Source organism: Rhamphochromis longiceps, linkage group LG4 (assembly GCF_057381845.1).
Source record: "Rhamphochromis longiceps isolate RC_006_pf linkage group LG4, R_longiceps_female_GT1.1, whole genome shotgun sequence".
Taxonomy (NCBI): domain Eukaryota; kingdom Metazoa; phylum Chordata; class Actinopteri; order Cichliformes; family Cichlidae; genus Rhamphochromis; species Rhamphochromis longiceps.
In genome coordinates, this window is record NC_140560.1 from 5,133,602 (window position 1) to 5,146,274 (window position 12,673).

The 12,673-nt window shown below is 41.9% G+C and overlaps 1 protein-coding gene and 1 long non-coding RNA gene across 3 annotated transcripts in view; one reads left to right on the top strand and one right to left on the bottom strand.

Annotated features, from left to right (window-relative positions):
* Positions 1-5,189: 5,189 nt before the first annotated feature.
* LOC146670877 (immunoglobulin lambda-1 light chain-like) overlaps positions 5,190-12,673 on the top strand; it is a 51,795-nt gene continuing 44,311 nt past the window's right edge. The window contains exons 1-2 of the mRNA XM_085402986.1: positions 5,190-5,238; positions 5,342-5,635. Of these exons, the coding sequence (XP_085259112.1) occupies positions 5,190-5,238; positions 5,342-5,635 (343 nt within the window). The remainder of the gene's footprint in view (positions 5,239-5,341; positions 5,636-12,673) is intronic.
* Positions 8,099-8,764, bottom strand: LOC146670878 (uncharacterized). 2 transcript variants are annotated; one of them, XR_014911381.1, is made up of 3 exons: positions 8,609-8,764; positions 8,312-8,518; positions 8,099-8,232 (listed from the first exon to the last, which is right to left on the bottom strand). It is a non-coding gene; the product is annotated as an uncharacterized LOC146670878 (long non-coding RNA). The 2 variants fall into 2 exon arrangements; XR_014911380.1 differs by having other exon boundaries at positions 8,592-8,764.

Here is a 12,673-nt window from a genome sequence, read left to right on the forward strand (position 1 = left end):
GTGGTCGAACAATGAATCCTGCCTAATTGCCTGACTGACCCCCTGCACTTCTCCCCCCCTCCAAAAAAAGAAGAGACTTGAAGTAAAGCACCTTTTGCCTTTTTTACAACTTGTACAGTAACAGAAAGAGACAAGATTAAAGAAACATGACAGAAAGATTTCTGCCTCTTGTTTAATATTTTGCTAATATATTCCTCTGTAGACGAAAGATGTTAGCAGATTTTGAAACATTTTTGAAGGTAGCACCTTGACTTGTGTCTCTTGATCATGTAAGCCTTTGCTTCTCTTTGCAGTTTTGAGTGCTGCCACTTAAAATAAGCAGGTGAATAACGCGGCTTCTAATTGTGAAACCTGTCCAACTTACTGGGGGTCAGAAAAGATGAGGAGAGCAGCCTACCTTTCAGTCAGATTCCACATTGTGACTTCTTCCATGCCATTAAATCCATATAGAAAAATGCACATCCATAATCCGCCAAGAAAGTGTCAGCCTGATAGTCCATTTACGAGTAATTCTGTCCATCTTGACAAGTCCCTACAACAATCTTTTACCCCACTGTTTCCACAGCTGGTCAGCCCATCTGCTCAACTCAGACTGCAGAACTGAGGGGCTTGTTGGTGCTGGGACGAACCAGCTCTGCTCTCAGACTGTTGGCATCAATTTGGCTTCACAAAGACACTGATTGTCCACCTTGAGGGAGCCAGGGAAGAGAGGGTAGGTTTGCACTCCCCGGTGGGAATCTGGATTATTTCCGCAAGAATTTAGGCCTTTATTTGAGGCCTGGGCAGAGGAATGTTAACCTCTCCAGTTTCGGACAACAGAGGAGGTTCTGTTTGCAGAGAGGAAGCTTCTCTTCAGGCTTGTGTGACTTTATACCAAGAGTAAACATCAGAAGGGTGCGATGAGGCCAGAAAAAAGGAGAGAACAGATACAGCTAGAGGATGACTTTTAAGCAAGATCTTTGAAGGGACAGTTTCTGTTTATTCTTTTAGGCACCAGCTACTAAATATATGAACACATAAAATAAAAAGAAGCTTTGTAACAGATTTAGCTACTGTACCACCTAACTTCCATCTTCAGTGTTCTATCATCTAAAGATGGTATTGACATGAAATCCACACATGCAAAGAAAGCAAACCATAGATGACACAGGGAAAAAGTATTGAGGCTGGTAACTGAAATTTATTAAATACTTTCTACTCAAGCCTTTGTTGGTGAGAACCGTTTCAACCGCTCCACCTCCTGTGTGGAGAAACTAGTCCCATGCATTGCTCCAGTGTGACTTTGGCCCATTCCTTGGCTGTGTGTTTGGGATCATTGTCTTGCTGAAACCTACACCCTCATTTAATCTTCATCTGTCTCTGTACATTTTTCCATTCATCCTTCCTTCAATTATGCGAAGCATGCCAGTACTGTATGCTGAAAAACAGCCCCACACTATGACGTTCCCACCTCCAAACTTTACTGTTGGTATGGTGTGTTCGGGTCATATGTAGTGACTTTTGACCTCCAAGCATGGTGTGTATCCAAAGAGTTTAATGTTGGTCTCATCTGACCAGACTATATTCCCACAGTATTTCTCAGGTTCGTCTAAATGTTGTTCAGCAAACATTAAAAGTCTTGCATGGTGAGTGTGCTTACAGGCCATGGTGGCTGAGTGCATCAGAAACAAAAACAAAACAAAACAAAGATACCACCCAGGACTCTTGAGAAACTGCAATCCTCTATCACACAGGAATGGAACAACATTCCTCTCTCAAAAGTCCACCACCTCAGTTTCCAAATGTTTAAGGAACATTAACAGTAAATATGGTTTTCCCCCAGTTACTTTCTTTCTTTTCATCTTTTTGGAATTTCTACAAACCTTTTTCATTGCTCACAGTTAACTCAGGATTACTCAGAGTTGACTGACTGTTGTTTGAGCTCAGTGTGTCACCTTTTGCTATCTTTTCTATTTTATTTACCATTAATTTAATACTTGAGTTAAATTTCAATCTCCAGAAACCCAACCTTATCAGTTCATTTTCAGTGGCCTTTTTTTAGGCATTTTTTTATTGAAAGGTAAAGACGCTACAATAATACAAAAAGTACTGTTGTGCTACACACTCTACATTTATTTATATTCATAGTATCAAGGGTTCAGTACCCTATTAATGCCAAGCAGAGGCGCTAAATAATCACAGTTGTGTAAATCCATGCCACCACATGGAAACACCTCTTAGGCTGTCTCTGTATCACACAGTGTCAACAACAGTTGCACAAGTACTCTTTGTGATTCTCTGGCTTTCACCTTCACAATAATGATGCTCAGACTCCTTCAATTAGCTGCTCTTCCACTATGTCTAGCAGGTAAATTCCTGAGTTCTGTAAGTACTGATTTAAATATTAATGCTTCTAATAACTCCAACTGTGTGCTTCAATTGTGTTTTTTCTGTAGGGCTCTCATCAAAAACTGTCCATCAGAGTCCTGCTCAGATGTTCAAAGTGGCTGGAAAACAAGTCCTGATTAACTGCAATCACAGTAACAGTGATTTTTACATGATCCAGTGGTACAAGCAGTCTACAAGGAGGAATGAAATGACTCTCATTGGATTTGCACGATATGACAGTCAGGCTGTTGAAGGCCCATTCCAAGCACTTTATAACGTGAGCGGAGACGGCAGAAGTGCTTCGTCTCTTCACTTTTTAGCCCACGGCAGTGCGATATATTTTTGTGCTGCAAGTGAAGCACCCTGCTGCATCACCCGAGCGGTCTGTAACAAAAACCCTCACCACACTCATCTGCTGTAACCACACATTCTGCAAACACTTTGTCAATATCTGGTGTCAGACAGCCGATTATGCGGGATTAAAACAAAACTTTGAATGGTGGGGCATGGCATTACCAAAGACAGTTTGACACGTTTGCTCCATGAAAAATCGTCACTCTTCCCCAAACCCTGCAATTCTGGGAGCCTGACCAGCCCCTGGTGTTCTTCAGATGTTCAAACAATGCCAGTCCTTAATTGTTCACCTTTTTGCCATTCCCTGTTAGTATTATCACAACCTCACTTCTTAACAGTTAGCAGAGCTTCATCAGGTTCTTGACATCGTACTAAACCCCTTGCCTTGTAGCTACATTTTGAGTGCGTGCATGTGGGTGCAGAACATTCAATTCAATTTTATTTATATAGTGCCAAATCACAACAAAAGTCGCCTCAAGGCGCTTTATATTGTACACTAGATCGCACAATAATAGATACAGAGAAAAACCCAACAATCATATGACCCCCTATGAGCAAGCACTTTGGCGACAGTGGGAAGGAAAAACTCCCTTTTAACAGGAAGAAACCTCCGGCAGAACCAGGCTCAGGGAGGGGCGGGGCCATCTGCTGCGACCGGTTGGGGTGAGAGAAGGAAGACAGGATAAAGACATGCTGTGGAAGAGAGACAGAGATTAATAACAGATATGATTCAATGCAGAGAGGTCTGTTAATACATAGTGAGTGAGAAAGTTGACTGGAAAGGAAAAACTCAATGCATCATGGGAATCCCCGGCTGCAATAGACATAGGCCTATTGCAGCATAACTAAGGGAGGATTCAGGGTCACCTGGTCCAGCCCTAACTATATGCTTTAGCAAAAAGGAAAGTTTTAAGCCTAATCTTAAAAGTAGAGATAGTGTCTGTCTCCTGAATCCAAACTGGAAGCTGGTTCCACAGAAGAGGGGCCTGAAAACTGAAGGCTCTGCCTCCCATTCTACTTTTAAATACTCTAGGAACAACAAGTAGGCCTGCAGTGTGAGAGTAAAGTGCTCAAATAGGGTGATATGGTACTACAAGGTCATTAAGATAAGATGAGGCCTGATTATTTAAGACCTTGTATGTGAGGAGCAGGATTTTGAATTCAATTCTGGATTTAACAGGAAGCCAATGAAGGGAAACCAAAACAGGAGAAATATGCTCTCTCTTTCTAGTCCCTGTCAGGACTCTTGCTGCAGCATTTTGGATTAGCTGAAGGCTTTTCAGGGAGTTTTTTGGACATCCTGATAATAATGAATTGCAGTAGTCCAGCCTGGAAGTAACATCTCACTCTTTTTTATTAACCTTTCTGACTGAAGACTTTCTGTTTTTATCTTCCTTGCTTTGTAACTGTTTGCCCTGTTCCCACCAATGTCCCATCACGTAATTAGTGTAAATGCAGTCTTGTCTTTCCCTTTATCTTTTTCCCTAGTCATCCATGTCTGCTCTGGTGTTCTCCTGGTTAAATGTATGCTCCTTGTGCTTACTATAATGTCATCACAACCTCAACAACCACTTAGAGTGGCAGTTGAGGCAAACCAGATTTGTTGCAGTATTCTGACTGATGGTGTTGCCACCTTAGAATCTGTGACATTGAGTTTAGACCAGGTGTAATCACTGTGAACCAAACGCTTCAGGCTGCACTTAATAATTAGTCTAGAGTTTTTCTTGCTCTTAAGCTGCATCCACACAGAGAACAGTTCACTTACCATGCATCCCTTTGAAGCTGTTGATTGGTTGTTTGCAAACATTTCCAGATCCAGTTGCCTAGGTAACCCTCTAATTTATTTATTTCCAGGTCATATTTTGTCAACTTACAGCTTCTTACACTCTTATTGGTAGCTACTTCAATATCTCGCCTAGAAACTGAGAAAATGTTATCTTGGGTCCCACCCACCTCACGTCGACGGGGGTCATTTCATCCACAGCCACCTGAAGTAGCATAATGTCATTCAGTGTCTCCGGTCAGTGTAATATAAACACATCGCATATAGCATAGTAGTTAGACTTTAATTTATATATATGTATTTGTGTATTTATACACTGAAATCAAACATTACATTGTAATCTTTTTTTTAACCATGTGCCTGTATTAAAAAAACCAAAAACAAGCTTGGCTAGTTTAGTATTATTACTAATAAATATGTACAGTGGCCCTGACAGCTCAAAATGGTTTATACTGAACAATGACTCATCTATGATTCTGTCCTTCCTCTGCTCATGAGGTGGCAGCACATCTTTACATACTTACTGAACTAATAGATCATGGCAGACAGGAGAATGTCACCTCCCACTTTAAGACTTTCCGAGTATCAAGGATGTGGGTGAACAGTATGACTGCAGATCCACTGAGAAAAACAGAATTTGACCACATCAGCTGCACAATAACTAAATACTTTAAAATACCCAAGAATGAAAATTTTATTCCTGATTCTGATTCATAATATTCATTTGGTTTCAGGTAATGGCGTGAAAGAGGGAATAACCGCTGCCTAAAGCGCACACCTTCTTCTTATTGCTGTGTGTAAAGTATTTTATGGTGTTCTTTGCTGTTTCTTTCACAGGTGTCTCACTCAGTGACCAGGTCCACCAGACTCCAGCTGATATGTGCAAAAACCCAAATGAGACAGCCACACTCAGATGTTTGCACACCATTTCCACCTATAACAGGATCCTCTGGTACAAGCAGTCACAGGGTGGACAGTTACAGCTGCTGGGATACATGTGGGGAAGCCGTCCCACTCTAGAGGCCAATGTGTCTGCAACCTTGGATGGTAGTGCAGATGAGAATAAAAACTGCACCTTAACAATTGAGAAACTCCAGCAGGACAGCAATGCGGTGTACTTCTGTGTAGCTAGTTTACACAGTGTTATCTATGGCTGCTTCTCAGCACAAAAACCTCACCACCACACATAATATAATCTGTGTATTACTGTTCCTGCATCTACTCAGCTTTTTATTTCAGTTGTTACAGCTGGAGTTCTTACTGTAGAGAGATCAATTCCTATATGGAGGTACAGACTTTTATTTTGAAACAGCTAATGTGATTATACAGTTCTTCCTATTATGTTTTCCTTTTTCAAAAAATAATCTGTACATAATCTGTTATACAAATTTGCAGAATTGGAGAAGTAAAAGAAAAATGGCTACTCAAAATTTATTTACATGTATTTTTTTTCTTGTTTTATTTTACACAAACATGCCTCTAAAAATAATTAGTGGTAATTGTTGGCCTCTCTGGATTTTTATTAGCACTATTCATGTGCAGCACTTCTTTAAGCTCAGTTTTTAAAACCTTGATATGTGATCACAGCCCATGGGCAAGACACCAAATATTTGAACTCTAAAGACATCAGCGTGGACATCAGGATATCTGGAATTTTTCATTGCGTGTCATTCAAATCATACAGCAGGATATTATCAATCAAAGCTTTATTCGTCACATGCAGGTTGCCCTGCAGTGAAATAGGACCCCCCCCCCCCCCGACCTTACACATATAGCACAAACATTACATAGGGATACAGGTCGGAGATTGGTAGAATCAGAGAAAAACATTGAAATGTACACTACACTGGGTACAAGAGGAAAAAAAGAGACCCCTACTCATGCTATGCTTCCATGGTAGGACAGCATGAGAACAGGAAACAAAAAAACTCCTCTGCACAGAAAGCACATAAATGTCCACAGCACAACATTGTGAAGACATGACAAGCCACAGGGGTGGGTGGGGGGTGAGGAGTAATCCGAAGCGAACACAGCAGCCGCCCTGCACAGCGCTACCATTCCAGCGCGGCACACAGACCCGCCGTGTTCCCTCGCAGGAAACAAGCATCGAAGGCGTTGGAAGGGGAGGGGGGATGAGTTAGTGCCTATCAGTGTAAGTGTATGTGTGTGCGTGTACATAATTCAGCGGAGACACAGTGTCCTTCGGCCAATCAGGCTAAGTAAACAGTCCTCCAGCTGATCCAGGTGTCCTTGCAGGGATGGGAAGAATAGTGATCACACAGTCGTTATCAGGGAGTTGTTTTGGTGGGCTCCAGCCTTGGGCCTATTAACGGCTAACCTCATGTTGTGAATGAATCAATCTCCAACCTTCCTTTTATACCCAAAATTTTTGAAAGAGTAGTTGTCAAACAGATAACTGATCATGTGCAGACGAATGGTTTATTTGACGAGTTTTAGGTTTCAGACCTCATCACAGTACAGAAACAGTATTGCAGAAGGTTACAAATGAAGTTAATGCGTAAGTTCAATCAGGAAGATCAGTAGTCACACATCTGTCTGCTTTTTCGGTATTTGGTGGCTAATTATGCTTTACATCACTTACACTTTTCCATACTGTCAAGCTCATTGCTGACATCACTAATCCAATCACTTTCCTGCCCTTCTTCGGGCCAATCAGCCTCCACTCCACATACAGTCTCACTGGACATCAAACATTCTCCCTTGTGGAACCAACCTGCTACTCACTTCTCCCATACTGCTCATGCTCTATTTAAGCTTCCATCTTCATCTCCACCACTAACGTCTAGACTGGGGTCCTACCCTGATGGGCCATCGGTGATGGGTTTGTAGCATAAACCCATTCGCTGGAACGTTCAAGACAATTCAGCTACACAGCAAAAAGCATTGAACACCAAGCAGAGCTCTTTATGATTCTCGTATACGAGGGAGACCAACTGGACACACGCTGTTCCTTCGCTTGACCCCAGTTGCTCTCGTCTGCTCCCCCGTAACACTGCTCTTTTATTGAGGTTACATTAATATACATAGGTTCATTAACATATGACGTCTACATACACACAAAGAGTACCTTGCCTGTGCGTTGTCTAAGTGTCTGTGTGTGTGTGTGTGTGTGTGTGTGTGTGTGGGGGGGGGGGGGGGGGGGGGGGGGGGTCAGTGTGTGACCCCATAAACGACTTCCCTAAACCTGGAAGTCCAGCAGTTCATCTAAACAAAAGGCACAGATATACGTGTGTTTGCTATACCATATATCAGCAAGAAAAGATACGACCTCTTCCCATGACCCTAAGATTGTGAGTGTGCATGCCAGAACACTCTGGAACAGACTATTAAGGATCAAACCTCTACCAACATGATGTTGATTATACAACTCTAAGCATATATGAGTAGATATTTCTAAGCATAAATGACAATCAACAATACAAATCTAACAATTGGAGTCTAATTGCCAAAAAGTTTAATTAAATTCTGTCACGGCGACGGATGGCCGGTACTGAATAGGACCCAGGTGCAGGAACCCAGAGCGGAGACGGTAGATGATTTAATAGTTTATTACGGTTAAGTGCAAGGGGAACAAAAAAAAGGGAAACGTGGCAAAGACAGAAAATGACGAGACGTGGAGCCTTGGTGTGGCGTGCCCAGGGGAACGTGGCTAGGGCGAGGGAACGAGGCCTGAGAAGTGGAACGGAGCTGAGTGGGGAACAGTCACACTGAGGGGAGAGGATATAGAAGTTAGGCAGGTAGTGAAGGCAGCTCAGAAGTGGCCAGTATAAGAGCAGCAATTCTTACTTTGCAGTTAGGGACCTGGAGTGTTTGAGAGGGGGATGATGAAGATCCAGGGGAGGCTGAGTGGCGTGGAAAGGCTGACCTGAGATCCGGGGCTCCAGATGGAGTGTGATGGCAGGAGGGCAGGCAGGTGAGGCACAGAGGGATTTCCAAAATGATCACTAGGTATTCCGAGTCCGGAGGTGGAGTGAGCCAGGGTGGGTACAGCGACTGTAGCACAAAAGAGTCTTAGTTAGTAAGATGAATCACAGCGAGAACTTGAAACACAAGACCTGTTACCAACATGGGTTGATGACGAACTGGCAGTGAGTGAACATCGATGTGTGGTTTAAATCCCTCTGGCTTGATAGCCTGCAATAGGCTCCAGGTGTGCAGGAGCTGGAGTTGGCCCTGCCCAGGGGCGGATCCCAGGTCAGTTCAGGAGCCTAATGGAAACTCCAGCCACCCACCGTAGACCATGACAAAATTCTATATGTCAGTGAATCATGTTCAATTCCTTCTGTTGATATTTCCTTACTGAAATGATCTTCTTATGGCCTCTGACAGTGGACTCATCTCTGTGCTTGTCCTGCTAGACCTCAGTGCAGCGTTTGATACTGTCGACCATAATATCCTATTAGAGCGATTAGAACATGCTGTAGGTATTACAGGTACTGTGCTGCAGTGGTTTGTATCATATCTATCTAATAGACTCCAACTTGTTTGTGTAAATGGAGAGTCCTCTTCACACACTGAGATTAATTATGGAGTTCCACAGGGTTCAGTGCTAGGACCACTTCTGTTTGTATTATACATGCTTCCCTTAGGCAGTAGTGATGGGATTTCCAGCTCTTTTTAGAGAACCGGCTCTTTCGGCTCCGAACCGGCTCTTCAGGTTGTTTTGTTGCTTTAATTAATTTATTATTAACAATAATATAGAATTATGCAGAAAAGGAATTACTAATGTAAAAAAAAAAGTGGTTTTATTTATATATGTTTATATATAAATATATGCGGTGGCCCCTAGAGACAAAACACGTACAAACTCTAAAACACATTTCTAGCATGAACTGAACTTCCAAAACAGAGCTACCTAGATCACTTAAATTACACAATTGAAAGCATGAAAGCATATGTGTATTGCTTGTGTATTTATACACAAGCACTCAACTTTCAACTTTTAACTATTTAAATTTTCAGCTTTTTCCTTTTAAAAAAAATTTAAAGTGAAACAACACAAAACACTGCAAACCACAACACAATTAAATATAAATTAAAATATGAAAACAAAAAGAACATGCATATTCTCTGTCATATGGACCTGCATGAATAAACTTTCTGAATCCTTTATCATCTGCAACTGAAAATAGTTGTGGATGATTACTATACCTTTCTAATGTGACGTTGTTGTCCCTGACTCTCTTTCTCTCTCTCTCCCTCTGGCTCTATTCCTGTGCTACCAGCATAAAGCACAAGGCTCGTATGCGGAGTGAAGCGGGGGGGGGGGGGGGGGGGGGGGGGGGGGAGTGCGAAAGAGAGAGAGGGTGAGAGAAAGAAAAAAAAAACACGGCTCGGGATAAGGAGCCGGCTCGCGTCGTTCACTTCAAAGATTCGGCTCTAAGAGCCATTTCGTTCGCGGCCGACCCATCACTATTAGGCAGCATCATCAGAATGCATAGCATACATTTTCACTGCTTTGCAGATGACACAATCTTATCTATCCATGAAGCCAGATAACACAATTAGTTAAACAGCAGACCTGAGTGACCTCTAACCTTCTGCATCTAAATTCAGATAGAACTGAGGTTGTTGTACTCAGACCTAAAAATCTTAGAAATATGGTATCTAACCAGATTCTTACTCTCGATGGCATTACCTTGGCCCCCAGTAACACTGTGAGGAACCTTGTAGTCCTTTATGACCAGGATATGTTCTTCAATACACATATTAAACAAATATGTAGGACTGTTAAATCCAGAATCAAATTTGAAATCACATAAAATGTCTTGAATAATCAGGCTCCATCTTATCTTAAAGGCCTTATAATACTATATCACCCCAAGAGCACTTTGCTCTCAGACTGCAGGCTTACGTGTGGTTCCTAGGATATTTAAAAGTAGAATGGCAGACCCTTCAGCTTCCAGGGTTCTTGTATTGAACCAGCTCCCAATTTGGATTTAGAAGACAGACACTATCTCTACTTTTAAGAACTGTCTTAAAAATTTATTTCTGATAAAGCACATAGTTAAGGCTGGATCAGGTGACCTTGAATCTTCCCCAGCAGGCTTAGGCTGCTAGGGGCTTCAAATGATGCACCGAGCATTTCTCCTTCTCTCACCTTGTTTCACTCATGTTTTTATTCACCTCTACATGTAAACATTAGTTGTTAATAATCTCTGGCTCTCTTCCACAGCATGTCTTTGTCCTGTCTTCCTCCCCTTACCACCGACTGATCTCAGAAGATGACAACCCCGCCCTGAGCCTGGCTCTGCAAAAGGTTTCTTCCTGTTAAAAGGGAGTTTTTCCTTCCCACTGTCGCTAAAGTGCTCACTCATATGATTGTTAGGGTTTTTTCTGTATTATTGTAAGGTCTTTACCCTACAATATAAAGTCCCTTGGGGCAACTGTTGTTGTGATTTGGCGCTGTATACAATTGAGTTGAATTGAATCAGCTCAGGTATTAAGGTGTTAAACTTTATTGTTTAACACTTCATGATTACTTCATGATCAGTGTGAATACAGAAGAAGAGTTTGGACTGGAAGACCCACTGTGGTTGAGCATCAGACACAACTCAAAACTATGCTAGAGAGCAGTTCACTTTCCATTGACCAGACTTTTCTGTGCATTAAATTATGAGGAATATATGGAGCTGAACACATCTCTGTGTATCACTCATGATGCACAGGCTTTGAATCACTTGTGGTTTCCTGTAAGGCAGACACCTGTTTCTGTGGCTGCTTTTATAATGTAGTCAACTACATACTAGACTATTTCAACATCACGCAAAAAAGGAATCTTTCTGACATCACTGAGACTCAAAACAGGTAACAATTATTATGAAGATTTCACATTAAGAAAGTATCAAGTGTGAAGTGCTGATGGGACTGATGAAACCAACATGTGACAGAAGAAATTAAGAGGGAATCAGTTGTCACTTTGCTGTGAGAGGCATTTGAGAGTTGAGAATGATGTCACCATTTATCATCAGCACTGTTTCTCTCCTCTGTACTGCAGGTATGGTTTTAAAATCTTTATGCTATCTTTATGTATCTTTTTCTTCTTAAAACACATATATTGCTAAAGTTCACGTTAAAAAATACTTGTTCATGTGCTTGGTTCTAGCTGTTATATGGACTAACGATGTCACACAGACCCCTACCTTACTCCTGAAAACCGGTGACTCTGCCCAGATGTACTGCCATCACAATCTGCGTGGCAGTTATTACCATATGTACTGGTTTCAGCAGTTACCAGGGGAGAGCTTGAGGTTGATTGTCCACATGCTGCCTTACAAGGCCCCAGACTTTGGAAACTTTAGTCAAGAAAAATATTCAGCCAACAAGATTGTAAGTGAGAGCGGAGCCAAGTGATAGTGGTGTGTATCTCTGTGCTGTCAGCTCACACACTGATGCAGATACCTGCCAGGCTATACCAAAACTCAACAAAGATGACTGAATATTGGGAAACTGTCAATTTGCGATCAAGGTAATGTGTCACGGAAGTTTGCAATGTGTCACAGTTCTGGGCAGGTTCGACCCAGCATTTTGAGTTCTTATGTTTTGTTTTATTTTTGCATGATTGTTTTGTTTCTCTGATGTTATGATGATTATTATTATTAGAGTTCCATGTTTCTGTTTATCCGCGTTTAAGGATTTGTTATTTCATGTATTGTTTGAGTTGCATGTGTTATATTCTGTCTGCCTCTCTGTCTGCGTCTTTGTTTAGTGGTTTCTTGTTTCCTGTTTTATTTTGAAGGTCTGTGTATCCATCATGTTTCATCCGTGTGTTCTCCCTGCTGTCCGTCATCACTTACCTCTGCCCATCCTTCTTCATGTTCGTGTCCTGGTTCGTGTTTCGTAGTTTAGTTGTTCCCAGTTCAGATAGTCTGCAGTCCAGTTTGCCGTTTTTCTATTTTGTACTTTACTTTCAATAAACCACCTTCACACCTTTACAAGTGCCTGCGTTTGGATCCTACTTCATTATCTCCACATGGCTCACTTCACTCGCCGTGACACAATGTCCACCCGATAGTTCATTTGGATTGAGGTTGGATCAAATTCATGCCATAAATGAACCACTCGGGAGTTGATTTGGAACTGTATCAAGACCACCTCCTCCAAAGAGTCTGGGTGGGATTGATACTCTCTAATACTAATTATAGGATT